The following is a 27,347-nucleotide window of genomic DNA, read 5'->3' on the forward strand; positions in this document are numbered from 1 at the left end:
CCCAAAAGCAGCGCTAACTCATCTATCGCATAACTATTATTGCTATATTTTGCAATTCCCTTTCCAAAGGGATATAATGTTATGAATGTAATGCTTTTGATTTTAATGAAAGAGTATTATTTACATCAAATAAGCAAATGCTTTTCAATAATAGCTTGAGCAATAAATACTGAAAGTTAAATATTAAGTCTAACAATATTGCTTTTACCCACTAAAAATGGAGACAGCTTATTTGTAAAATTAACTTCATTAACAGCGCCTTTTAGGTATGCAACAATAATATATGTGTAAACATGACGTTCTGCAATCGTGCCGTACAAACGATTTATCGAAAACATAAACAGCGACACCTACCGCTTTTTTATATAACTCAAATATACTTTTCTGCACCATTTCTACATCCTACGCTTGTCAAATTAGCAACTTCACAAACCCTAATTAAAAATGCATCGATATATCATTTTATTGAACCAGAGGTTTTGAACCATGAGTTTTTATTTAAAAAAATTAAATTTCTCAAATTTGAAGGGAAGAATTTAGCTAGATACAATATATCCCTAAGCAGAGACATTCCAGTCATATGCTATTCAATATGAGTATTCATACTCGACTTAAAACGATAAGAACTATTTGAATCGATGTTCCCCAACAATATACCGATCGACCTATCGATAGTGGAATCGATTTCGCTTCCACCGCCATTCAACAAGTGCTGAACCCTCAGTTGAGTTTCGAACTTCAACAGGTGTGAAAACGCGCTAGAGTAGAAAGCGATCCTACGATCAGTCGATTCGGTAAAGCAAAACAAGACAGCGGAATTAACCGACGAGCACGTGATCAGCGTCTCAAGTCGTAAATAACTAACAGTGCCGGAAGGAAACTTCATTTACCATCGTAGTGCCACTCCACTAAAGTTTGTGTGTTTCTTCCAGCGATTAAAAACCAATTCTTGGATTACTCCGCTTCACTTAGAAACCAGTTGTCTGCAAGCAGACCGCTTATAAGGTGAGTTTCCTTGGGATTTATTTTCGATCGGGGATATGGAACATATCGTACCGTAGCTCTAGTTTGTTAGTCGGAGTTTTTGAGTTTTTGGAACCTGAGGGAATTGACTGGAGGAAAAGTGCAGTGCAAGCGAGGGTTGGGATTTCGTCATTTGAAAGAGTGAGTGGGAGTGGGATAAAGCTAGTGGAACCTCTTAGCCACTGCAGTTGTCTCGCTCTCTGAGCGTATCTTTTCTACATGCTTGCAATGGTGTGCGTGAGTGTATCTCCTACCTGTGAATGTATATCGTTACCTGCGGTATCTCCAAAACATACCGAAACTCACACACTCTCATTTCGACTGCAGCTGCTCTTGTGTGTGTGTCTTGTGAGCGTATTGGTGCCGTGGTGACATATAAATTCAAACCTGAGTCGCAATTATCTCTATAAATTCTGCAAGCAAAGCGCTCATAATTTTCGGTCGCCTACTACATAGCTTATCATTTGAGCCAAATAGGTTTCTAGCCCAATTAGTACTGGAAAAAACGAAGCGTTTAAGCCAATTTAATGCAAATGCACTGGGAAAGCGAAACAGTCAGGGGAAAAAACTCGCAAGAGACAACGCGTTTGCTTTCCACAAAAACCGAAACAGCAACAACAACAAAAGTCACCAGGTAGATAAGATTACACCTGTATATGTTTGTGTGTGTGTGTAAGCATTTGTAGTGTATGTAAGTGATCAGGGGAAAAACGAGAGGGAAAGGGAAAGGGGTGAACAAACCGGTAATGCATTTTACTCAAAAAAGAAGTCACCTTCATAACAAACTCAACGCTCTGCTGCAAAAACACAACACGCTCAACTGTCACCGTCAGAGAGATAAATCTATATAGTTTAGGTCCGACCATGATCGTTGTTTGCATATACCACTTACTATATATATACATGTGGAAGATGGGCAAACAGAGTATTGGAAAAGCTGAGCCCAGCTCAGACCCACTTTTTGGTTTACAGCTCCAAAGGTCATAGTGTATATATTATAGTATTGTAGCATACACTCCACTCGTGCTTAATCGACTTCGAGAGCTTCCTGTAGTATCAGTCAATTAATCAAATAGCAAAACTTCGATAACAGCCACGAAAAGTTCTCCAAAAATAAATTATTTATTTCTATGCATAATTCAGAACCAGTTCCAATAGATTTTCAATTTTTATGATCGCCGTTTTTATAACCATCTCCGTTGGCTGTCGCCAGCACAAAGCTGGAATTTAAATGAAATAAATGTACATCGTACACAAATAATTTACCGAGATCTGGGCTATAAACACACGTTCATTTGGTTTTGATTTTGAGGTGTGACTCGGTTTTCCAGACGTAATCACCCAGTTCAGAGGAGTGCACTTTGAATTCCTGGAAAACGATTTAGTATGCAAATTTTCGCAACGGCTCGGCTTGGATTGAATTGTTCTTGGGCAGGGCATTGCAGTCGATCCACACGACAGGATCACCAACAGATAGAGTGTCAAGCTGTCGCCAGTCGGCTGATGAATTGGAGGAGTTGGGGTGGCATTATCTAATCGCTACATAAGCCGGTCCCACATAGGAACCTCCGTACCACCTATTTATTCAGATAAAGCGCCCAAAGCAAACACGGGCCAGTTGAGACTTTGACTCGCTCCACTGAGAGTTAATGAGGTCACAGCACTCGCTCACTCTCCTCTCTAGCTGTTTCTGGTTTCATGGCTAGTAATTGGCCGGAGTACGAGTTTATTTTTTGGTTTCGACGTAGAGCTACGACTTTGCCGTGGAGGGCGAATTATGAATACTTAAACACATCTTTTATGGACTGGGCAGACGGAGATGGAGCTGGGCTTAAGTGCCCAGCCAAACATTTGCCAACAAGCAGCTCGGATCGAGTCTTTGTGATCATCTGGGTGTGTGGGTAAACTTGGTTTAGAGCCGTGTCTTACACAGAACTTAAGTGTCGGCACATGCGGCGTATGCGCAATATGTCTGCTTTGCTCTGGCTCACTTAGAAGTTTTTATTTGGCACATGATTGCCATACGAAAACAGAGAAAAGTAAGCTATTTTGAGTGATTTAACGATCCAGGTTGTTTTGTTTTAACAGCTTGGCCAACAATGATGTCATATGAATGGGATTTGAATGGCTGCGAGGGAAAGCCAAATGCAATTCTCTCTGGCTGCTTTTTTCACTGCTCAATTGAGCATGACGCCCGCTTCGCATATTTCGCACCCACATTGCGTTGACATTTTACCTTAACCCTGAATCTAATCGATCAAGCCTGACAGTCAGACAAAGTGGCATTAGCATTAATCAGTTTCGGCCATAAACCATTAGTCATCAATGGTCCCACCACAAAACCAGCTGGCGAATGAGGAAATGTTTTGGCCCTATTCTCGGCTGCAACTTTCTCCTCTCTTTTGCAATTGTACTTTTCGAGCTCAACAGTTGGGCGTTGGATACTAAACTGCTTGCCGGGATTGCCTTGATTTGCTTTGGTCTGACCATAACTCAAGATCTCCAGTTTAAGCCGATTTCACAGCCTCAAAGTTTGGGTTCAGGGTCTCAGTTTGGGCTTGGATCGGCGCACATTGCCGGGCTAATGAAATGCAGAGACACTTGGCTGGAAGTGACTCAGAGGAGTAAGCTTACGTGCTATGCAAGTCGTTTGGCAGCTTGGAATGCGGCCTGACACATGGAACGTGGCCAACTACGTTGGTAGAGGCCCACTTGCAGTCTTTCCAACCCTTAATTTGCCCGATAAATTGTTGGGGTAACACGCCCTACACAAGTTACTAAATACATAAGAATTTTTCAAAGATATCTTCTCATAAAGCCTATATTTATAGCGATGAATTCCAAGAACTGGGATTATCAACAAGTATATTTTTATACATTTTATTGCTTTGAATTACTCAACTTAAAATTTTGGTTCAAAACTTTAATGGTATATCTCGAAATCGGGTGAAGTATCCAGCCATGCAGTTATGAAACAATCCTTTTAGGACTCTCCGCGCAATCTTGTCCTCAAGGCTCTTGAATCCAGCAACAAAAACCTTTGTTAATACCTTTAAGTTAAGAGGTAATAAAAGCTGATTGCAGGCCTTTTGACAGCCGAGATCAGTGCCGTTTCATACTCAGAGTGAGGGGCTTACCACTCGACACTTAATAAATATATAGATGGCTCTACGGGTTGACAATTCCTGGCATTCGTTTCTAGAAACGCTCGTTCGACCGATAACCAATACGTGATGGCGAAACGCCTTTGTTATTGAAAACAAAGCCTCGTTCGAGTGCAAAGTTTAGTGCAAAAAGGTCGGAAAAGGTAGTTTTTTGTTTTGTTTTCGAAAAATCACACTTGGGTGGTTAAACAAATCAGGTTTCCGTCGGCTAAGCACAATGAAAAGCGCTTTTCAGCTGGGGGCAGAAAAGTCGTGCCACAGCCAGGCTTCTAGAGTCGGGTTTTCCAGCACTCTAAAAGTCGGAAGCTGGGAACGAAAGCCGCAACCCGATACAGATATCACTAATGAACCGCCCCCGCCCGGTGAAAGCCGGTTTCTCATTTGCACCGCCTCCTTAAGTTCTTAATTTATGCCCCGCTTCCTGCTTCAACATCGGGGCTATATATACGATATACATATTCGATCCAAACAAAGGGCAATTGCAGGCGAGGAAGCAGACATAAATATCTGATTCGAATGGCTGAAATCAATTTACGGCAGTTTTAATAACTGAACTCCCAAGCGCGGACTTCCCTCAGACACCAGCAAATGCACTTTATCGCCGAAATACTCAGCCGGCAAGTTGAAATTTTAATTCCGATCGATCAAGCGGTATTATTTATCTTGAGAAGGTCTTAGTGGTTTCGTTTTTTATGAAGTTGCAGCTGCTGCGAAATTGTGCGAATTGCCCTGACAACAACAAGAAATTCTATTCGTATGCTGACTGGGCGAATACACTTCAATGACCTTCTTAGATTAATTTTATAGTTTCCTATAAGCTAAAAGCCTTTTTAATTGATTGTGCCACATGTCAAATACTATTATAATCGTAATATAAATGGTATTATATATAGACAAGACATTACAGAGTGTCGTTGCGATTAGACTGTTTACATAAACCTTAATGACTTTATTTTGATTGCAATAGCGCAAATTGTTCGCAGAGAGTTCAAGCAACTTGAACGTGACACAATCGGTTGTTACATAGAAATTCCCTTTGAAAATTTTTCAGTTTGAGCGAATTGAAATGGTTTTTAGCAAGAATTTTTCGTAACTCGTAAAGTCATCTGCCTGACTTTTGGCTGCCACCGGGCTAACTTGGCTCACACATCTGCTGCGAGTGGCAATTTCCAAACGAAAACCAGTCTGGCCATCTTTCTGAGCCAACAGTTTCCCCTTTTTTTTTTCATTACTCCGCCTGACTGAGTGCTGGTGTGTGTGGTCAAATGTCGGCATTTTTTATACTTTTGTGTGTTTATTTTTTATGTGCACGCCTTGGGCAATTTCGTCCATTGTACTGCTTGGCTGCAAAAAATTAACGTTGCAGAAATTATATTCCGAAATGGCGTCAACCGAATAGGACACAAAAAAAAGGCAACTCTAGTGTAGAGTTGGAATTTGATCTCTGGGCAGTTGGCCAGTGGGGAATTTTTTCGGAGCCGAAATTATGAGCGTATATCGTAAAAATCACCAACAAACTCGTGATGCTAATGAATCGATCAACAAATTTGACGGAGTCGTGATCCGCAAATTATTGGCCGGATGGAATCGGTTTGAGCCACCCTAATGAAGGCATCAGCTGAGGTATTTCCGTTCAGCCCGTCTCCGGCTTCCCATGGATCGATATCCTTAAAAGGATCGACAGATGAGTTCCCGAAAAAAATGCAATATTCTACCTACACGTCCGTTCCTCTCGTTTCACTTCCTGTTACCGCCAGCTATTTTTACCCAGACAGCTCAATCGTTATCCGCCCACGCACACAGATTCAGACCGTATAGCATGAATGTATTACTTTGGGTATTTCTGGGTATTTGCCACAGAGACACTTTTGTTTTGATCTTAAGTCGGAGTCAAGGCGAAACTACCTGGGTTTTCGATATCGCACGGCGAGGTTCATTAGCTGACCTTGCTGATCCCGTTGCTCTCGCTCCAGAGGAATGCTGTGCATTCCAGTCTTTTTCGGGAATATAATTTATAACATTATGTGGCCAGGGGTCGCACCCAGTTTCCAATTTCCGATCGGCGATTCACGATCGACGATCGACGATCGACGCATCCAAGCACAATTTGATAACCAGCCCCCATCTGCTCTTTAAATCCACATGACATTTCTGTGTAACTTGATACAGAAATGTGGGCTGTAGGCTCTCATGGGAAGCGTTCATAATTCTAATCTGTTGACAAAACCGGACACATGTTAACCGCCTGTGAACTAGTTGATAAATTCCGAAAAACAATCGATGAAAACAAAATAAAGTTTATCAATAAATTGAATATAACCTTACGTTATAACAAATCTTGGTTAACATCACGATTTGAAATCTGTTTGTTATGCGATACTCTGACGAAGACTGCCTTTAAAGTTTAAACAAAACGCTCCAATATGTTTCCGTATCGGGTTTCGTTGAGTACAGGGCCATTAAGTATAACAGGGCAAGATCGGCGTTTATCTCGATCGAATGTCAAAGTGTTCTAGAAACAGTTTCAGGAAAGCATTTCCCCATTATAGCTGCACGTTAATTAGATGCACGACACTACAATGCACTCAGATATATAAATCGGATCTATTGGTGGGGGAGATCAATCGGTGGATCGATGGGGGAGGGGACCGGGATCGGTTGTATCCCAACTAGCGCTAATCTTTACAGCTGTAGATAGCCACGGCAATATGATGAATTGGCTGACTCACAAATTTCCGAGTGGAAAAACGTATTTGCATACATGTACAAGTATGGCCAGAGCCAGTGCCAGTGCCAGTTACCGGTTTCTCTCTAAACTTGAACGGAGACTCTCGTATAGCCCAGTTCATGCGGACATCTGTGTATACATATATCGCTGCAATGACAGAAATGGAATTAATTATGGTCGGAGTGTCGGCGGCGCCTTGGTAAAAAGTTAAATCCACACACACAGCCCCAGCCAGAGCCACAGTCAAAGGCAATTCAAAGCGAGCCAAAAAGCGCTCACAACATCTTTCGTGACTCGATGAAATGTGTTAGCCGAAAGACCTAAACACGTTTAATGCGGTCTGCAGTCTCGACACTGCAGTTTTCCCTATGGGCCACCATGGGATCGCGGCAAACTCCACCGCCAGAGTCAACTTGACACCCACTCACAAGTCGAAGCTGGCTAAGCGGTTTTTGTGGGGTCTAATGAAATGCTCTAACATACGATATGCATCCACGTACATACATACTCGTGTATTCCCTAACATATTGCATATTGGCTGGATAAATGCGATCTATTCTGGTCGCGTTAACTGCGCATTTTGCATTTAGCTGGCAGTCTCATATCTCGGGCGATCGCGGGTCGTTTGCCTGGTTACAAAAATTAATACCTAAAGCTCTTTGTTTACCACTCGGCGAGCCACGGTCTCGAATTATGTGTTTGTTTTGCCATGAAAACGAAGGTAAACATAGGCGGGCTTTTCAGTAGGGGCATCTGCGATGGAATCCGCATCGAATGGGTGGAAAAGCATTCCAAACTCCAGTTGCGTAAGAGACCTGGAAAGTCGTGCTCTCAGTCTGGTTTTCAAAGATTTCTTAGAATCAGCGAGCTGGCAAACAAGTTCTTAATTGGCGTCAAGGAACGCTCCGTGGGGATTCCCCTGCTCGAATCGATTCAGAAGCCATGCCTGATTACTTAATAACTTTGTTAGGGTGTGCAAACCAGTCGACTATAATCAAAGGGCAAATAAACCGAAACCGAAAACCAAATAAATAAGCCACAAGCTCCAGCTGACGACAGACAAACTCGAATTGAGATTGAGAGTCAGCGTTTCTGTATCTGATCGAGTGAGGCAACCACTTTCCGTATCTGCATTGCTAATCGGTGGAATACACTTTTCGGAAAGGGAAGTACTTGGCGGATATTGTCGAAAGTGGCAACTGCTTTCGCCCAATTCTGAGTAACAAATTGAAAATAATCATTGGCGTTTGTTTATCAGGCGACTACGAAACAATTGCCATTAAACGATAAGCAAACATTTGGAAATTCGTGGATTCGGCTTGGTGTACTGACTAAATTAGCATGGCCAATGATGTCAACTCTCTGGGTGCCAAGGTGCTAATCAGGGGAGTTGACATGGCTCACCATTTCGCCATGAAGATCAGCGATTTTGGAGGAAATGGGTGATACAACGTGCGTATTCTGAGGCCAGCCATGAGTACGGCCACTTCCCCAGAATGTTGTTGATTCAATAAACTTATATCTGCTTATCTGGCTCCAACAATTAGCGATAAGATATGGCTCCGTTGGGTGTGAGTCGTCTGTTTTTCTGTTTCTGTTTCTTGGAAGTGGCCATAACTGTACAACTCTATTTCTCTTCGCTTGGTCCATTTCAGTTTGCCCATCTACCGGAAAATGGGTCGCCAGTCGACTTGCAGGCTGGTCCTGCTGCTGGCTTTCAGCGTGGCACTAATCCACGCCAGCCACTCAAACCCCACCGCGAGCCCTAAGATTCACTACATCGGCGATGATCTGACGGAAAACGAGCTGAGTTCCGGTGAAGACCAGAGCACTGTCGAGATCCTGCCCAAAATCTCCACGCCCAAAGTTAAGGAACTTCCCGTGGAGGTGACCACCAAGAGCCCAGAGAAAAAACCTACTCCCCCAGCCCCTGCGAAGTCTCTTAGCGCGGATTCCCTGATGGATCTGCTGGAGGCTGCCAGGCACAGCCAGGCGCTAGCTGAGGATCCCCACTTTAACAAGATGATCAACGCCACAGTCACCAATGGAGATAAGAATTCCACCGAAAATGAAGATAGTGAATACTATAGCTACGACGATGACTACAACTATTTCGACGACGAAACGGATACGACTCCATCGAGTCCCAAGAAGGCCAAGAGCAACCCCAAGCTACAGCCCATCGTGGAAACCACTTCCTCGAAGCCTAAGGTATGCTCAATGATTCATGTCTAAACCAAGGTTTATAATTTTAATAATCCAACTTCGTTTTATAGAGCAAGACCGCCGATCAAAAGACTAAAGAAAGTACTAATGACATCGATAGCGACTCGCAATATGATTACGACGAGGACTTAGATGAAGATGAGGACGATGAAGACGATGATGCTTCTGACGATCCCGTGACCGACGAAGAGGAAGTGACATTTAGCGAGAACGTGCCCTGCCCACGATTCTGCCAATGTGCCCGCAATGTCAACAGCTATCTGGTGGCCACCTGCAGCAGGTCTGTAAATGGGAACATCTTAGCTCTGAATTCTGATTAATAATATAAAAATTATGCAGGCTGGACATGGGCATCCAGAAGTTCGGCTCGGATATTACGGACTTGGTGGTGACCAACGTGGGTCCTAAATATCCCATCCTGATGGGTCCCAATTTCTTCCTGAATCTGGGACTTAAGAACGTAAACTCGATCAAGATTGCCAACTGCACTTTGGAGTACCTGCATGCCGATGCTTTCCATGGACTCAACGAACTGTATGCTGTTAATTTGACGGATGTTGGCTTGGCCATCATCAATCCGGATACCTTTGTTGAAAACAAGAAGATGCGCATGCTGACCATTTCTGGAAATGACCTGAGCGTGATGTCCAGTCTCCACTACCTGTTGAAGGTGGGTTTTCTTAAAAAGTTGACCTCTGATAATTTTCTAATATATCTGCATTCTGTAGTCTTCCAGCATTGAAGAGTTGGACTTCTCACGCAACAACCTCATGGAGTTGAACCCCAAGGCATTCAGCCAGCTCTCCAATGTCGTCTACATCAATCTGAGCCAAAACAGTCTGAAGAAACTGCCCGAAAAGGCGTTCGAGAAGGTTACCCTTCTGGAGGAATTGGACCTGTCTTACAACTCACTGACTGAGCTGCCTCGTGACATCTTCAACGGCACCACCCTGTCCATACTCCACCTCAAGTACAACACCTTCACTGGAGACTTGCACTTCGGCAACAAGGATCTGCAGCAGCTGGACTTGAGCTTCAACTCCATTGTCCAGGTCCACCACAGCATGTTTGACAAGATGCCTGGATTAACCAACCTGAACCTCAAGGGCAACGGCATCAAAAAGATCCAACCTGACTCATTCCTTACCCTGAAGAACCTGCGTCACATCGATCTTTCGATCAACGAACTGGACCAGATCTCTGGAATGCTGTTCTTCAAGAACTCCGAACTGGATGTGATCCGATTGAATGATAATCCTCGCCTGAGCCAACTGCCCACCGATGGCTTCTTGAGCTACAGCGGAGAGTTTACTGTCTACTACCTGGATATTTCCAACTGTGCTATCGGTCCTCTGGGTCACAAGGCCTTCTCCACCATGCCCCATCTGACCACCTTGAAGTTGGCCTGGAACAACATTAACCACCTGCCACGTGAGATCTTCACTGGGCTGCACAAGCTGATTGACTTGGATCTGAGCAACAATCTGATACCCAAAATTGACGATCTGATATTCATGGACAACGGAGAGCTGACTAAGCTTAGTCTGGCTGGTAACCCCATTAGCCGCTTGTCAGTCCGTTTGTTCCTGCCGCTGCATCAACTTCGCTCTCTGGATGTAAACGACTGTGAGCTTACCACCCTGCTCTCCGATCGCGAATTGGGAATGGGTTACAAGATCTTCGACAGCCTGCGCAGCTTCAACGTCTCCGGAAATCTGATCAAGAAGATCTCCTCAGAGGATGTGAAGAGCTTCAAGAACCTTCGGTCCTTGGATATCACTAACAACCCGCTGAAGTGCACCCGCGATTTCCAGGACTTCATCAGCTATGTAACTCTGCAAATGCAGATGACTCCCAGACGTTTACCTGTTTTGGCCAATCTTGAGGATGATGCCACCATTGTGCAGCTGGAGTCCCAGGCACAGGCCGGTTGGGCCACGTTAGCTCACGAGGTGTGCAAGCATGCCGAGGGATCAGATCTTCTCGATGAGAAGAAGGCCGACAGCGCTGAGGCCAAGCTGGAGAAACGTCTGAAGGAAAGCGAAAAGAAGTTGGACGAGGACGAAGAGAAGCTATTGAGTGTCCTGGACAAGAGTGTGCTGGACAAGAGCAGGCTGAGCAGCATGCAGAAGATCATGAAGGGATCGATCAATGCTGAAACCGAGAAACCAGAGGAAGATAGTGCCGAGGAGAATCTGAACAACGGAGGTGAGGATAAGGAGGAGGACAGCAGTGATTATGACAGCGAGGAGGACGATGAAGATGATGAGGATGATGATGATGACAACGACGATGATCGCTTCGAGGAGGCTAAGAAGAATGCCAAGGCCAAGAGCGAGTCTGACAAGAACTTTAACGCATTTGTGAACAAGGAAGTGAAGCCCGCACTGAAAGACGAAGGTGTGCAGGCGGAGGATGTGGACATGTCCGAGGAGACGCGCGATAGGTTCCTGCTAGGTAAGTTATACACTGACTTGATTGAAAGATGAAATAATCTATGCTTTCCCACTTCAGAGAAACTCGGCTTCGACAGCGAAAGCGAGGAATCAGATGAGTACACTGAGAAGATGATCTTCCACGGCCAAATGTCCTACGACCTGGTTGTCCCATTGATTATCGTGTCGTTCTGCCTTCTGATGATCGTGCTGTCCATCGCCCGTGTGATCTACGTGGTGTTGCGCAAGCGCGGCGAGCGCTATCGTATGGCCCTGCTGGCCTCCAAGAACTCGTTCGTGTACCAGAAGTTGAGCGAGGACATCGTGAAGCCCACCAGCAAGGAGCAGAAGCAGCCGAAGCACCTGAAGCAGCCCAAGGTGCACCGATATGCGCCCATCAACCAGGTCTAAGTCCACCTAGAATCAGCAGTTCTGGACCGGACTTCGCGGAAGTCGAACGAGTTGCGCTGTTTTTCTAATTTATAAGTTTATTGATAGTTGAAAAAGTGGAAAATCACATCAGACAACTGACTACACACAAGCACACGAATGATAAGAAACAGGAGGAGGAGCAGTAGCTGGCAGTTAAAAGTATTAGCGAAAGTGCGAGGAAACAAAGCAACAACTGAGAAATACTTGAATCCAAATACATAAGAGAGAGAGAGTGAAGAAATCTATAAAAAATATCCTTTATCCCCGAAGTATCCTATCCCGCCCAATCCTGTCAATACCAGTCAAAATGTGGGTTTCAGAAAACGCGTTTGATTAGCAACCGTTTCGAAAGCAACGGACTTGACCCTTATCGAACCACTGCCCCACAAACCATATCCAATATATCCGCATCCATACTTATTAGAATTTCGGGAACATCTTGAAGATTTAGTGCCATTTTGCCAAAATTCAAACCGAGCGAAAATTACTTAAAAACATTAGGGTTTCTGAACTGAGTGTCGAGTCAGGAATGAGAAACGATAAGCGTAGAGCAGAAATTAGTAAGGGCTTTAGATCCGGGTCTGTGTAGCAAACGGTTAGAAGACTCCCTAGAATGACGTCTGATTTTTAATCTGATCAAGAGATGAGAGAAATAATTAATGCATAAACTATGTTAAGTCTTTTTTATTACCTTTTTTCCAATCGAAATCAAGCAACCGCTTGACTTATTCGACTTTGAAACCAATTCCGAAAACAATAAATTATTTTAACCAAACCGACGTAATCTTTACAATGCATACTTAATAGACATACATACGTACTTTAAACAATAACATGCCTTTCAATAAAATTGAATATATTTTATCTGCGTTCAATAAAAGACTCAACTGGGCCGACATCGCCTTCCTCCTTTACGGTTAGGGTTAAATTTCGATTGAAACTGAGAGCCAAGTCCTTGTCTTCCTGATCTCGCCTTAATTCATCTCTAATTTGACGCCACATCTTTTCAAATCCACTATCGAACGGCATGCCCAAGAATCGATTATGCCTGGATCGGAGTTCGTCACCGATCTGTTGCCACATTAGCTCGAATTCCCTGTCGTAGGGCAACCCAATAAATCTGCTCTCGCTTTTGGAGTATTCAAACATGAAGGAGTACTCATGTTTGAAGTTGCGCATTTCCAAATCCTACAACATCAATAAATTAAAGTATAAACAATCTATTATCTTATCGCTAGGCGTACGAAAACGAAAGTCGTTAAGCTTGAGGTTCCCAGCCCTTGTAGATAAACTCCGAAAGAATGTACTTTCTCTCTTAGTATTTTTACGGCCTTTAATTTCAAAATATTTCGAAATCCAGCGTTGGTCTTAACACTCCAGATCAAAAACACAAACTGAAATTTTATAAGCTGAGGACGCCAGAGCGAAGACCATTCCCACAAAGAGACCATAAAATATTGCTGAATGTACAGAAATTTCTTTGCTCCAGGAAGCATAATGTAAACAAACCCTCAAGGCAACAACTCAAATTTCCAGTAATTCTGTACAAGATTTTTAATAGTATTTTTCATATTTCTGTAAAAACAACAAGTTTAGTATGCGATCTTGAAAAATTGGAATTTTAAAAGCTTTAGTATGGTCAGTTTTAAGGCGAGGACCCGTTAGTTTTACATTTTTTTCTGAAGCGAAGAAGTTAAGCGTGGGTAAGTTCCGAAATTAATAGACCACCATGGAGTTCTCAAAAAGTTGAGAGAGGTTTTCCTGCGTCTGCGCTCTGGGTGCCAGTTTAGTGATCCTCTCCTGGGGTAGGGTTCCCTTAACCAAGTCGGGTACATCGCTGCTGGAGAAACCAAGCTCACGGAGGCCATTTTCGATGCCAGCGCGTTGCATAAAGCCGCGAACAGTGTCTGCCAAAAGACGACCGGCGTCTGATTTCTGAACGCCTCTTATTTCTGCGCCCAGCAACTGGGCAGCCTCTAAATGCCGTTCCGGACAAGCTGGAGCGGTAAACTCAAACACCGCCGGGGCACTGATCACCACCGACAAGCCATGGGGTATAAGGGCGTGATCACCAGAGTAACCCTTCGGTTTGTAGTCCCTCACATTGCCAGAAATCGGATAGGAAAGACCATGGCACAGGTGAACTCCGGCATTGCCGAAGCCCACGCCCGCCATGGTCGATGCCAGATGCATCTGGGAACGGGCCTCCAGGTTATCGGGTTGGTAAATGGCATCCACAAAGTTCTTTCGTATCGTCTCCAAAGCAAAACGAGCCCAAACATCCGAAACTGGGTTTCTTCCCTGATATGTTGGTCGCAGGCTGGGATCACTGGGTGCCGGGCCTCGCTCCCTGTAGTCCACTGCCGTGAAACTTTCCAGGGCGTGACAGAACACATCAAAGCCAGCGAAGGCCATCACTCGCTCCGGTTGGGATAAGGTGTGCAAGGGATCAATAACAGCTTAAAGTTAGAAGATATAATATTAACTGGTGAAATCTATAAATCTATCTATCTATATACTGATAAAGATCTTACCCAAAGTTGGCTTCAGAAACTTGCTGGATATCCCAGTCTTGGCGTGCAATTTCTTGTAGTCAAATATAGCCACTCCAGTGGTTTCAGAACCAGTTCCCGAGGTGGTGGGCATGGCAATCAGGGGTTTCAGTTTCACAGATATCTGAGGGCAATCAAGGCATTATTTACTTTCATTAGAATTGGTTAAATGATTCTCTACCTCCTTTCCCTTGCCGATTGGGCAGTTCACATAATCCAAAAACTCAGCCTCCCGATCACTACTAAACAGATTGGCTGCCTTGGCAGTGTCCATGGCTGATCCTCCTCCTATGGCCAGAAAGGCATCAAACTCGTTGCGACGGGCGAACTCGGCGGCATGCCACATGCTGCCATCAGTGGGTTCCACCCGAGTTTCATCATAAACTTCATAGTTAACTCCATGGCGGGCCAATGAATCCAAGGCCACCTTCACGGAAGGCAATTGTGCCACATTTTTGTCCGTTACCAAGCACACCTTCTGGGCTCCCAAATTGCGGAGATCAGCTCCAACTTCAGCACTTACTCCGGGTCCAAAACGCACAGTGGAGGCTGACATCTGGGAAATAGAAAACCGTTATGTTTCTGGATAAAAAGAAAACGGGGCTTAGTCACCTATAAAGTTAAAAAAAAAAACATTTTTATCATTATATTAATTTCTAAATGGTCACGAGATCATCAGCCTTAGGAAGGAGAAGTGAAACTCTAAAGTTTAAGGAAGAATTCTTAATTCTTAATTAAATTAATATTAAAGTATCAGTATTTCTAATCAATAGAACTGGGAAATACCTACATAATTATATTCCTACGTATTTATTTGACCATTCCCTAGTTTAGGATTTAACTAATCTTTGTTTTCATCGTGAAGTTGAACTTGCGACCGAAAAAAAATGATCTATTTAATCTGAGCTGTTCGTTTTATTAGGATAACTATCAGCTCTAGACTTTGACTATCTCTCTAAAGATGAGCATCTGCTATCTGCAGGTGTTCCAAAGTCCAAGGTATAGCCACTTACTTCGAAGGCGTATTCCATGCGACCCGTTTGGGTGGCTGTTGGGGCAGCAGATCCATAGTTATGGGAGTGGGCAGGGCACTTGCAACTATAAAATAAAAAAGTATTTTATCACTAATAAACCCTCAACAGGGTTTAGTTTGTTACTTACGAATTAGCAACGATCGTGTTGATCAAACTTAAGACATTCTTTCGCGACATTCTGTACACAAATGAAATCAGCTGGTTCGAGTCTTCGTGTGATAAGAACATAAATCGATAAGTGGCGCCAAAATTAATCGATAACTCACCCATTTGAAATTACACTTTTTTCCAGTTCTCAGAAATAACACACGAAAATGTGCGACTACCAGATGGATTACTCCTTCATCTTTGAAGACAGCTCCTGCGAAGGTGATGTCTCCATGGGTGCCTATGATAACGGATTCGAGTCCATGTGGCAACAAGTGGGCGAGGAACTGCGCAGGGAGCGGGAAATGAACGAACTCGGCCAGCTTTTCCAGCAAAACTTGAGCCTGAGTCCACCGGCCTACGCGGACCAATGGAGATTCTAACTGGGCCGCCCTAATCCAGCTTATTGTGATTTATGTATATAATAGATTAAGCAGATCATTTGCCATACCAATGGCCTTCGTTAGGGCATTTTTGATAAGTGCTCGTATTTTTTATATTTATAACTATCGACCCAGAATGGTTTTTGTATACTTAGTCTATGAAGTCATCTTTTCCGTGTTTCACAAATGTCTGATTTCGTGGAAGTTCGCGTTGTTTTGTCACTTTACCAAGTAATCAATTTGTACCAAACACATATGATTGTCCTAGATCCATAATAGGCATTAGCTTGCCTTCGATATTGTTAGCAATTTGCACTGGCTTTGAAAACATATAATGTATACAAGAGCAAAGGGGGAAGTTCGAAATTTGTCAAATCCTTACCCAAAACGATGAAAATAAATTTGCAATGTACAAAGTTTGATCGTTCGAAGACCTATTAATTTTTAATTGGAGATCCCACAGCTAGATGTGACTGCGATTCAATTGTAATGGGAACAATTGTTCGATGGAGCTAATTACCTAAATGTATGTCCGCCCATTTTTCGCGCTAGATTTACAACTCAATTTGGCTTGTTATCTGCTGGATCTCTGAACATAAACAACTGGCAATGGTAAACGATGTTGACGGCTGTTCCCCTCATTAGCATGCAGATCGTCACCGATCTGCTGGGCGCCAGACCATAAAACGAAGCATTGCCGGCGCATCGGTCAGCAGTTTGCATCCAGCTAGTGATAACTCGACATCGCGTGATGAAGTGGTTAAGTTTGTTCCTGGTTTTTGGAATCCTCGGACTCATCGGCAGCCTAGGCACTCTGACGATGGCGGAACCCAATCCGGAGCCCAAGGGTCGTCCTCATACCACCCGTCGTCCTCGGAATGACAACGACAATGATCGACGCTAGCAATCAGATAGAATGGAGGAAATTGAGTCGCCATCTAAGGCCAAGCCTCCCCGAAGATGCACCGAACCACAGAAGACACAAGAAGCACATCGACTCTCGGTGAAGGTCACATGTTTTGGAGTTGAGAAAATGCAATATGTTGAGGTCCTGCTCATCTAGATGGTGGGATCTCCTCGGACACAATAAAATCGCTTCCGTTTACAACAGAGTTTTGATCATTGGTTTATTCGATAGTTTCTTCGTCATAGGTCTAGAGTTAAATTGGTCAGCTTAATTATACCCTGACGCTTTCGGGGATTCTTCGATACTGATAGATTGGCGGATAAAGCGGGCTGACTGACTTTCTTTGGTTGTGCGAGGGTTTTGGGAGTGCGCTTGTAATTACCATATATTTGATTCTGTTTCTGATTTCATTATTTTGTTTGCTGTTTTTTGTTTTTTTTTACCATTACCATGCGATATTGAACGTTGCTTAGGGCTTACCATAATTTACAAATTGCCGCCATTCGCGGCTTATCAAATTTAATTCAATAGTTTCCGTTTCCGTTTTCATTTGCTTAGCTACGATAGTTTTCGGTTACAAAATAATTTCAATTTATCTAAATTGCAATCGCATCTCCAGTGTCTGCGTCAGCTTATAATTCAGTGAGTATATAGGAAACACTATATCTGCCTCTCAATATTAAATCGGTTTAGAGCTAACTTTACAGTTACAATTACAATTAGAATTAATCATACATATATGCGATTGATTAAACTATTCCAGTTGACTTGTGTTTCGGGGTGGAGTGTTTGTGTTTGTGTTTGATTCGATCTTCTTGCTTGCGGATAGAGCTTAGTCTACACAATAATTATGTCGTTAATTACGTTTAGCATATAGTTGGTAGTTCTATCTGATTTGATCAAATGATTACTCTCTTATTTGTATCTCTTGACGCATATGTATCTGTATCTGCTGAATGCTTGTATCTTGTAGGTGGGTCTGACACTGACGTGAATATAATTGAGTTTGCTTGTAAAATCTAAGCTCAAATGCAGCTGGGAAGAAGGTTAATTGATTCGAATTTGGAGGGGGATGGGAATGGGGAAGAAGGGACTTTCATGCGGGAGTACAGCTGAGTATCTTTGGTAGTGTTAGTTATCTTCCTATCTAGCTAGCTTTTCACTCTTATTCGGGGGACTCCGAGGAGGCCGATATGCCCCCCAGGCTACAGGCTCCCACGCTGCCCGCACTCGTCGATGCACCAATATCGCTGATGCTCTTCACACGCCGCCGACTCTGCTCATAGAGCATCTGGGGGTCTGTCAGTCCCGCATCTAGTACTCCGCCCACTGGAGGAGCGCTCACCCGATGACCAGGTGGCGGTCCATGACTGTAAATGCCGCCAGCCGAGGGAATCGGAGGTGGTGCTGTCGTTGGCGGCGGCAGGAAGTGGTGGTAATGCTGTTGCTGCTGGGGATTCGTGTGCGGATTTGGGTACTGGTGGCCTATGGTTGCGTATATTCCTCCGCCACCCTCGCTGCTGCTGTACGAAGGCGTTGGGGAGGTGGAGTTCCCAAAAGAACTGCGGTCCCCGGTGCGATGGGGTTTGCTGTTAAACCGAAAGGCTTTAGACAAGGAGCTCTGCAAAGAGAATATTATATATTAAATTTGGTACCTTTGCCAACCGAAATGGAAACTCACCTGAGATCCTTTCCATGCCGAAATCTGCTTAGAACAGGATATGAAAAGAACAAAATTGTATTGGTGTTAAATTGCTCAACTGGCGGACTTTTAATCTCCTAAAAATGCTTATAAAAACTTGGCAACTGTCGTGAAACTTATGCTGTTGTTAGGTGACTAAATTGATTGTAATTATTAACAACTCTAGTTTCCTAATTCAGATTTCCAAAATGTAAATGTAATGTGTTGGCGTGTTTAGTGACTGATGATTACCATGCTAATGTTTTGAAAATGCGTTTTCAGTAAAAATACTATGCAAAAATGTGTAAACTGAAATTACAATTCTTTTTTTATGAGCATAATCTTAAAAACAAATGTTCTTGTTACCAAGTCGGAGTCTGTAAGAAAACTCTAGAGGCCTAAAATCACTTTTAGAGGTGTCAAAAAGGAGGTTAAGCTTTATGTTTATTTTTCGATAAGCACAAGTATGCAAAGTGGCATCTCTGTGGAAAATACATTTCCAGGCGTCTAAAAGCATGCTGTGAAATATTTTACGTTTTCTATTTACCATCCAGCAACATCTTTTAAAGCCAGTCAAAATTGAAAAATGAACAAATAGCACTTGATACTTGTAGACACCATAGAAAGTAAATTATTGTCAGTAGAGTTTCGAAAGGCAGGCATCATAAATTGATTTTTCAATTTCGATGAAAGCCCATATGAACCCACAAACAGGCTCCTCTCAGTGAGATGAAAACACTTGCTGGCGACACCTCTTAGGGATTTAAATAATTTATAACATAGACACCGAGAGACAACAAAAGCTTCACGTCAATTCAGGCTAAGGACACAGTAAGAGTATATATTGTTGGCTAGCATTAGATTATCATGTTCCAGACTTAATTAGTTATAACTAGCAATTATATAGATGTATAAGTACTTACCCTGAGGTTGCCGCTCGAGCGGCGATCTGTTGTGGCATAGTGCTGCAGTCCGCCGGGTCCCGTTAGAGGCACTACGCCGCAACCGGAACGGATGCCCTGACCCAGAGTCGCTCTACACAACAAACATGGCAATTTCGATTTGCGAATTTTTGCATAGGTCGTATGCGTGTGTGTGTGTGTGTGTGTGTGAGGTTGTGAGTGGGTGTTTATGGGGGGTATATCGTATATCATGTTGTAGATGGGTTTGTGCATGTATTTTCGATTTTCATAGGCAGGCAGGCAGCACATTAAAGACAGGACACAGACGGCAGATAACGGGAGTGTGGAATTTTGGAGATTGGAATTCGGAATATGGATAATGGATAATGGAATACGGAGTGCGGGCAGTCAGGCAGAGTAGCAGAGATAGCAATATAAAGACAGAGAGAGAGAGAGAGCGAGATAGAGAGAGAGCAGGCATGGCAGGCACACATACACACAGATAAAGTGGTTTCACAGGCATGTTGTTGAGTTATTGTTGATTGTTGTTGTTTTTGAGTTGTCATTGTTGTTGTTGTTGTTGTGGTCGGTATTGTTGTCGTTGTGTTGGTAATCGTGTTAGACAATCAAGCAGAGTTAGCAACAACAACAAGCCGTCGATTCGATTACCAAATTACGAAATTGAAGAGGAAACATACGGATGTGAAAGCAAAAAGAGAGTGGATCAAATATATAGGAAAGATGGAAAAAGAAACGGGACAAAGACGAAAGAATCTGGTTAATCGATGTTTGGAGAGTAACTATTAAATGTTTCGTATTTCGTATGCTATGTCACGATTAAACTACACGTAGCGTAAAACAACAAACAAATCAAATAACTATAGTGAGAGAAAAAACCCCGAAAAATAGGAAATAGAAAGGAAATTAACTTGAAAAAAGAATAGCATTGCTAACAGACACGAAACCAGCAGCCATTAATAAATTTGTCTTTTTTAAGCCTTAGAATTCCAATCACACATAGTATCGATAAGGTAGTATTTGTATGCAGTGGTACTTATTAAGATGACAACGGTTAGACTAGTTCAAGCTACTTAAAAACATTGATAACACATACATAGAACTTGTTTTCGAGTGTCTGCGTATGTTTTTGAGTGTGTGTGTGAGAAATAGAGAGAGATAGGCTACTTAGTAAGCAAGTTTTACTTACAATTGACACTGTAGTTGCAAAATTGCAAAATTGCAAAACCAAATTAACGACTTCTTAAAGAAATAAACTTAAGAGAGCTACTACCCTGCGGTCTGTAGGAAACCAATTCTCTGTAATATCTGAATTTTCAGATGCTTAAAAGTATGCAACAAATTCTTTTATAGAGGCATACACTCAAGCTATCCCAAACCACATCAAATTATTAATTGCATTCTTTTAGGAAAAGAATTTAAAGAGCATGACTTGATACCGCAGGGCAAACTCACTCAGAACGCTTCACAGTATGCAACAACAAACATGGACTATATCATCTAACCACGGAAATGTAGATGTGTATGTGTTCATGGAGTCGTGTGCTAGTGTGTGGTCATGTAATTGGTCTTTAAGGTTCCATTGTGCGTTTAGTGGCTGTCTAACCGAGCTCAGAAAACAGCCCTGTATCACAGAGAACTTGGGTGTTGTTCCGGCGCAGTGACGAAAGACGCTCGTGTGGAAGGTGTGTGTTTGGCATTTGCAATGCCCTAACTTATTAATATTGTGTGAAATAGCATTTGCCCACACCTCGGTTACATTGACGTAAAGCCTTAACTCTAGATTTCAACTACATTAAATGCTCGACTCGTAAATCAACCTAAGTAAATGCAACGTTAAGCGCTCCTCGGGGAGTGTATCGCTATAATATCGATATCGGATATGCAAAGCTTGGACACTGGTTTTTGTATATTCTTGATATTCTTGATGTGTGCGTTCCTAGTTCGATGCCTAAAGCACTTAATAATATCGTGGTATGTACGTCTAGTCTACTAACTCGGATGTGTGTCTATTCTGGGGTGAATCTATCAACTATTCGTAATGACGAAATGACTAGCGCTGTGCTCCAGTTATTGTTCTCTCCCTATAGTTATTATCGTATCTCATCTTCATCAGCTTGGCTAAACAACAAATCAGTATGAATCCCATTTGATTTTTGATTATTAATCGTTTTCATTTTCCTTATAATTTTCATTTGAATTATCTTTTGCTCATTGGTTCGTGCGGATTATTTAGTGGCCCTGCAATTTGGCCAATTGTCTGGAGGCTTCCATTTGAAATTCTTCCATTTGACAGTAAATTAGGTATCTGCATTTCGGATATAGAAAATACAAATAAACATGGATCGAGAGATATTGGTTGGGAAAGAAAAGAGAGAGAAACATGGCCACGAGGGCCGCCATTAGTGCGATTCGCTTAACGAGGCGATTTTATTTTGCTTAACAGATCGTCTAAGACACGTTCACATGATCATCAACAACGAAACAAAGTACATTATTATCTAAAGATACAGGCTGGAGACCTTTACATACTTATTATATGCACGAGTAGACAGATTTAGATACAGATATGACATCGCATGATATGACATCTAATGACTCGAGTAGTTGGCTTTTCTGCAGCCACAGTTGATAGGGATGTGGAAGAAGATAGGTGGATGGTATGCACATAAGAAGCAGCTTATAAACGAATGATCAAAGCACTAAATATATAATATAATAGCCAGAGATGAATGGGAATGACTATAAGATGAGTGGTGTATGTTTCGGGTGACGATGATAGCACTAATGATGGCAGATGAAATGAAGACTGAAGAGCTCCCACAGTTACGAAACACTTCCTGCTAGCAAACTCCAACCAAAAAGAAACACTCTGTAAATGATATGGTCTTAACGAAGGTGCAAAAATGAACACAAACTCACAACGGAAACAGTTAACAGGAAAGTTATATAAACTGGGGGTTGGGGATGGAAATACAAAACTGCAACAACTCAATCAAAACAAAGACAACTCTAATCAAAACGCTGTATTACGCTACATATTTATGTTTCCACAATTCACATGTCAAACCCGAGGGATAACACAAAGGACAATCACGCACACACTCACAATGCACACACGCACACACACAGAGATATCTAGATGGTCTTTGTGGGGTTGCTAAGCCCTAAAAACTTACCTTGCGGGCAAAATGAGGGCATCGAATTCCGTGTTGAGATGCCGCCGTATTATGTTCTTCGAGGGAGGAATGCCCAGGGCGGTGGCCATGGTGTCACCGGAGAAGGATGGTTCCAGCACTACAAGGCCACCGTGCACGCCGCTATCTGCAGGTGGGTAAGAGGGGTTGGAGAGAGAGGGATTAGAGTGGGTCAGAGGCTTTCGTAATTGCTGCACTGAATGGCATAATCAAAGAGCAATCGATATGGCACACGCACCCTTCAGATTGTCGGCGTACTCGCCCAGGTCGATGGATCGCACCCAGCGGATGAAGCGCTGGTTCGTCCACACAATGGGGTCCGTGTCCACCGTCTCCGATTGCACACGTCTCATGGCCAGCGTCTGTCGGTCATACTTCACGATGCGCAACACGTGGATGCCTGTCAAAGAGTAGGTTCAATAAGGTTAAAAGGTTTTCGCCGATATAGAACATATGTAATTACTATCTACCCCGTAAGATAGTTTAAGTTGCTTTAAAGTATAACTTGCTAATGCCACTTATGAATGCAATACCAAAAATTAAACAAAGTAAAACTATAACTTAAACTTTCTGGACCCTACCGTGAACAATGCTGGCCTGGTGGAACTTCCGCGTTACGCCCAGGAACTTCTCGAGCTCCTTCTTGGACAGCGTGTCCAGCATTCGGGCGTCGACGAGAGACTGCACAAAGGGCTCCGCATATTGGGGCAGTCCGATGTCCGGAAGCCACTCGGTGGCCACCCAGGTGTGGCCCAGCTGCGTTATCAGCGGATAGCGAACCATCTCCGGACGTCTTTGCTCCTCGATGGCCAGTCGCAGCTTCTTGCGATGCATTGGGTGGGCGAGTCCCAGTCCCGCCTCCAGTTCTACGTCATTCAGCTCCAGTAGCACCTTGCCACTCTTCACGTTCTCGGCGCACCTGGCACTATACTGGGGCATTCCCAGGGCCACCTCCAGCCAGGCGAGCACTTGAGTGGCCCGCCAGCGGTCGATGGGCAGCTGGGAGGCCTCGCGCAGCAGGCGAAGCTTCTCAGCATAGCCCTCCTCCGTCAGTGGATTCCACGAGTAGTCGGCATCTGAAAGGGGGTAAAATATGTCATCATATTTCTGATTCTAAGTTTTCCTTTCAATTGATTGTAGTCCCAAACGACTATTTAAACTAGTTAGTTAAACCGCTTGATATTATCAAAGTAAGTTGTCTTAAGTGTATCACTCACATTCAGTCACTCCATCGGCGGATAGGGCCTTGCTCTTATTCCGAGAGCGGGCAAACACCCGTGATATGCTTCCCCAAGTTCCACCGCGTCCATTCCGAGCGCCCAGTGGTCCACTCTTGCTGGCACTGGCGAACTTGCGGCTGATGGCGCCGCCGCCTGGTCCTTCGGGGTCCACAGGTGAGCCCAACTGCTCCACGGATCTTTAAGAATGGAAAAAGTAAGTTCAAATTGTCGTTTATGGATAGAATTTTCAGTGGAACTGATTCTAAATTTATTGTGTAGTTTACAATTTCCCTAAAAAGAGATTTATCACTGTCTAAATTATACAAAATCCAAAAATGCAAATAAAAGCCGATGCTAAAATTATATTATCATGTGTCATGTAATTTTAGCTGCCATTTATCATATGATTGGGGTTTCAGTATTGGTTGTCCACATGCATTTAATTAAAGCCGTGAAATGGCGCAGATTAAATGGAAAACATTACATAGAATGTATCTTAGTTGGACACGTTGATTTGCAATGCAAATAATACATTTTAGGAAACAGATTCTAATGGCTTTTTATGGTCGAAAGGTAAATTGGTAATTGTTACTCCAAAGGTGAGATAAAATTGGTTATTTTATGGTCAAATGCGGGATTTAGAAGCTTTAATATCGGAAGACTTAATAACGATTTGAATGTAACGGCCGTTGCCTGCCTCACTAGTTGAATGTCTCGTTCCTAAGTTGTATCGTTTCTAGTTGGTTCACAGATCGGTACTTTCTCATGTTATACTAGTAGCGAGAAGTAGCGAGATGTAAAGAGTAAGCGTGACGCAGCTACATATGTATTGCTGGACGTTGTCCATTGAGTTGCTTAGTATGTGAGAGTGAACGGGATGACAATAACGATACAGGCGAACTGTGTAGCTGAAAAATTGGTCACAAAAAATTAAAGAGGGAAAGAAGAACAGCCATTCAGAAAGCAAGCCGCTAGGAGCAAGGTCAAGGGAAGTCGTTTTGTGCCTTAAGCTGTTTCTACGAAGTTTTTACGAAAGGTGTAAGGTGTAAGTCCCGACCCGACATTAAATTCAATATTTGTATTTAAAAGTTACTTCATTTAAGAAATGTTATTAAAGTAAAAGAATACCTTGAGTAGGCAGCCGAATTGAGAGGCGACAATGTGGGGCTGCGTTCTTTGGGTGTTCCAACTGAAAAAGGAAAGTGGTTTTAGTGAATCTGTAAAGATAATATTCACACCACTTACATTGATACATATTCTGGCTGGATACCAGAGAGATACTATCCGGATCTACGGTGATGCATGGTCCATTATCGCAGGTTCCATCGCTGAAGTTCAGTTCCCCGCCAGTGCTCTCCCTATCGCTGCTGTTCCTCAGTCCCGAGTCATTGGAGCAGGAGTTGCGATCCCCTGCCGTAGCTCCTGAACCGCCACTCAGGCTGCCACTGAAAGCGGACAGCGAGTTGCCACGCCCACTGTCCTCTGTAGTACCTCGCATTCCGGCCAGGCCACCGCCCATTCCTGAAGCGACAGCCATCTGACTGAGCATTCCGGAGGCAGCCGATGGAGGAGTTAATGGAGCAAAAGAATGAAGACTCTCTTGATCGGAAAGACATCCAGTCAGTTGGCGGCGGGCCTCCTGGAGCTGCTCCTGCAATCTCTGGAGCTGCAGATCCCTAGCCGAAAGCTGTTGGGCCAAGGCCAGGGAACGCTCCGCTTCGTCGCGAGCTTGTTTGAGCAGTTGGAAACGCTCGCGATCCCGATCCCCGGAGATCTTTGCATTCGTGGTCTCCGTTTCCCTAACACGTTCCTGGTAATTTCGGATGAAGTCGCGCAGCTCCTGCTCCTTTTCCTGCAGCGAGGCACAAAGCTGTTTCACCTGACCCAAGAGATCGGATTTATCCGTTCGCAGCTTCTTCCTCTCCAGTCGCATGGTCAATAGCTGGTTCTTTACTGATCTCAGTTCTGACTCCAATCGCTCAATTCGCTCCTTGGCAGCTGATCCTTCAGCGGAGGAGACAGCCTCTATTTCGGTAGCGGTATCCACTCCACCCACGGCTCCATCTGTGGAGAGCTCAAGGAGTCGCCTCAGTCGAAGGAGTTCGGCATTGAGACGATCGTTCTCCTCGCGCAGCTTCATGGCAGTTTCTGTAAGAAATCGGATATTAAAATGGCGAAAGAGGGTAACCCTTGGTCGAGAGTTCTCAGCTACAGCTACCAAGCTGTGGACAAGCAGCGATCTTAGCAGGGATGCAAGCCAAAAGGTATATAAGTAGTATAATCTAACATCCTTTCAAGCTTTTTCATCCTGAAATAGTAGATCTCTAGGTCATCTAGAGTTTATATGCCAACCCACTGGCCTGCATGCCTGCTCATCGATATTCTACTCAAAATTAGCATTAATGTCGTCCTCTAGCCACCCACTACTACTTCCGATTCCCGACCATTTTTTACACATTTCCCCGCCAAGGTTTCTTTAGCAAAGAACCAAGAATACGGAAAAGTAACTTAAAGAAACGAAGGAAACTAAGCCAGCCCGAAGTGGGACACCATCTGCTACCAGAGCACTGGCATTTAATATGCAAAATGAGAACTCAAAACTGAAAACTAAAAACTGAAAACAGAGAACACATTCAAAGTTTCGCAGGCAAACTAAAATCCAGTGCAATTATAACTTAACCAGGCCAGAGCAATGAATCGGCAGGCACTAAGCGGATGAATGGGGATCAAGTGCAACTACTTTATGGGTGAACTACAGATATATATGTACGTTTGGCATATTGGGGGTGGTCTGGGGATGCGGGTTAATTGTGATTGCTGCTGCTTCAATTAAAAATACAGAGCGGAAATTGAGATGAAAGCGAAAAGAGGAGGGCAAGTACATAGATTGATCGACTTACCTGGCCGGGGAGCGGAATGCAGATGATGGAACCTTGACTCGTCGTTGCGATTTCCATCGCAGGAGGTGGACTCGAGGAGGAGCAAGGCCGCCGAGGCGGCGGATGTCGGTGAGTGCGGCGGTCCCAAGGCCACCGATGAATTCGGATTCAGATTCAGATTCGAGGGCGGGTCCTGATCCAGCTCCGATAAGTTGGCATTTCGCTTGTCGACTGGATACGCCGTTGTTCAGATACAGATACATAGATATAGAAGGTTGTGTTTCGGGTATGTTTGGGGGGTGTGTTGTTGGGGGTAGACAAACATGTTCGGGTTGACCCAATAAGTAGTTCCAAACAAAACAAATAAACAGCAATGGCAAACAACGACCACAACAGCAATAGCAAGTATAAGAACAATG

The 27,347-nt window shown here is 43.6% G+C and overlaps 6 protein-coding genes across 10 annotated transcripts in view; 3 read left to right on the forward strand and 3 right to left on the reverse strand.

The window, feature by feature from the left end:
• The first annotated feature begins 709 nt into the window (after positions 1-709).
• LOC108112962 (protein scribble homolog) lies at positions 710-12,783 on the forward strand. Its single transcript, XM_017223361.2, has 7 exons — positions 710-794; positions 933-1,005; positions 8,571-9,126; positions 9,192-9,421; positions 9,481-9,811; positions 9,870-11,598; positions 11,656-12,783. Exons 3-7 carry the CDS (start codon positions 8,590-8,592, stop codon positions 11,985-11,987), a joined length of 3,159 nt encoding a protein of 1,052 aa, XP_017078850.1. The 5' UTR covers positions 710-794; positions 933-1,005; positions 8,571-8,589; the 3' UTR covers positions 11,988-12,783.
• Positions 12,678-13,448, reverse strand: LOC108112963. The gene is made up of 2 exons (XM_017223363.2): positions 13,253-13,448; positions 12,678-13,196 (listed from the first exon to the last, which is right to left on the reverse strand). Exon 2 carries the CDS (start codon positions 13,185-13,187, stop codon positions 12,870-12,872), a length of 318 nt encoding a protein of 105 aa, XP_017078852.1. The 5' UTR covers positions 13,188-13,196; positions 13,253-13,448; the 3' UTR covers positions 12,678-12,869.
• Positions 13,449-13,612: 164 nt separating this feature from the next.
• Positions 13,613-16,546, forward strand: LOC108113351. Its single transcript, XM_017223914.2, has 2 exons — positions 13,613-13,711; positions 15,887-16,546. The coding sequence occupies exon 2, from the start codon at positions 15,909-15,911 to the stop codon at positions 16,122-16,124; it is 216 nt and encodes a 71-aa protein (XP_017079403.1). The 5' UTR covers positions 13,613-13,711; positions 15,887-15,908; the 3' UTR covers positions 16,125-16,546.
• Positions 13,718-15,846, reverse strand: LOC108113350 (probable hydroxyacid-oxoacid transhydrogenase, mitochondrial). Its single transcript, XM_017223912.1, has 5 exons — positions 15,722-15,846; positions 15,574-15,658; positions 14,742-15,116; positions 14,543-14,684; positions 13,718-14,467 (listed from the first exon to the last, which is right to left on the reverse strand). Exons 1-5 carry the CDS (start codon positions 15,820-15,822, stop codon positions 13,725-13,727), a joined length of 1,446 nt encoding a protein of 481 aa, XP_017079401.1. The 5' UTR covers positions 15,823-15,846; the 3' UTR covers positions 13,718-13,724.
• Positions 16,547-16,827: 281 nt separating the features above from the next.
• LOC108112675 lies at positions 16,828-17,236 on the forward strand. Its single transcript, XM_017222819.1, has one exon. The coding sequence runs from the start codon at positions 16,876-16,878 to the stop codon at positions 17,026-17,028; it is 153 nt and encodes a 50-aa protein (XP_017078308.1). The 5' UTR covers positions 16,828-16,875; the 3' UTR covers positions 17,029-17,236.
• LOC108112672 (kazrin) overlaps positions 17,226-27,347 on the reverse strand; it is a 43,121-nt gene continuing 32,999 nt past the window's right edge. For 3 of the 5 annotated variants that reach the window (XM_017222811.2, XM_017222812.2, XM_017222813.2), the window contains 10 exons: positions 26,950-27,159; positions 25,295-26,197; positions 25,178-25,238; positions 24,047-24,246; positions 23,411-23,905; positions 23,068-23,229; positions 22,812-22,956; positions 19,636-19,747; positions 18,713-18,736; positions 17,226-18,652 (listed from right to left, as the gene is read on the reverse strand). In XM_017222811.2, the coding sequence (XP_017078300.1) occupies positions 18,197-18,652; positions 18,713-18,736; positions 19,636-19,747; positions 22,812-22,956; positions 23,068-23,229; positions 23,411-23,905; positions 24,047-24,246; positions 25,178-25,238; positions 25,295-26,197; positions 26,950-27,159 (2,768 nt within the window). In that variant the 3' untranslated portion in view covers positions 17,226-18,196. The other 2 variants (XM_017222814.2, XM_017222815.2) reach the window with 2 other exon arrangements.

This window comes from Drosophila eugracilis, unplaced genomic scaffold, assembly GCF_018153835.1.
Source record: "Drosophila eugracilis isolate 14026-0451.02 unplaced genomic scaffold, ASM1815383v1 contig_90, whole genome shotgun sequence".
In the NCBI taxonomy this organism is placed as follows: domain Eukaryota; kingdom Metazoa; phylum Arthropoda; class Insecta; order Diptera; family Drosophilidae; genus Drosophila; species Drosophila eugracilis.

Bases quoted from the DNA above. Each gene is read 5' to 3' on its own strand.
- LOC108112962 (XM_017223361.2), top strand. From the start codon at position 8,590: ATGGGTCGCCAGTCGACTTGCAGGCTGGTCCTGCTGCTGGCTTTCAGC. The intron at 9,127-9,191 runs GTATGCTCAATG...TTCGTTTTATAG, and splicing joins CCACTTCCTCGAAGCCTAAG to AGCAAGACCGCCGATCAAAA. The intron at 11,599-11,655 runs GTAAGTTATACA...TTCCCACTTCAG, and splicing joins GCGCGATAGGTTCCTGCTAG to AGAAACTCGGCTTCGACAGC.
- LOC108113350 (XM_017223912.1), bottom strand. From the start codon at position 15,822: ATGTTCTTATCACACGAAGACTCGAACCAGCTGATTTCATTTGTGTAC. The intron at 15,659-15,721 runs GTAAGTAACAAA...TTTATTTTATAG, and splicing joins AACACGATCGTTGCTAATTC to TTGCAAGTGCCCTGCCCACT. The intron at 15,117-15,573 runs GTAAGTGGCTAT...TCTATTTCCCAG, and splicing joins GCATGGAATACGCCTTCGAA to ATGTCAGCCTCCACTGTGCG.
- LOC108112963 (XM_017223363.2), bottom strand. From the start codon at position 13,187: ATGCGCAACTTCAAACATGAGTACTCCTTCATGTTTGAATACTCCAAA.
- LOC108113351 (XM_017223914.2), top strand. From the start codon at position 15,909: ATGTGCGACTACCAGATGGATTACTCCTTCATCTTTGAAGACAGCTCC.
- LOC108112675 (XM_017222819.1), top strand. From the start codon at position 16,876: ATGAAGTGGTTAAGTTTGTTCCTGGTTTTTGGAATCCTCGGACTCATC.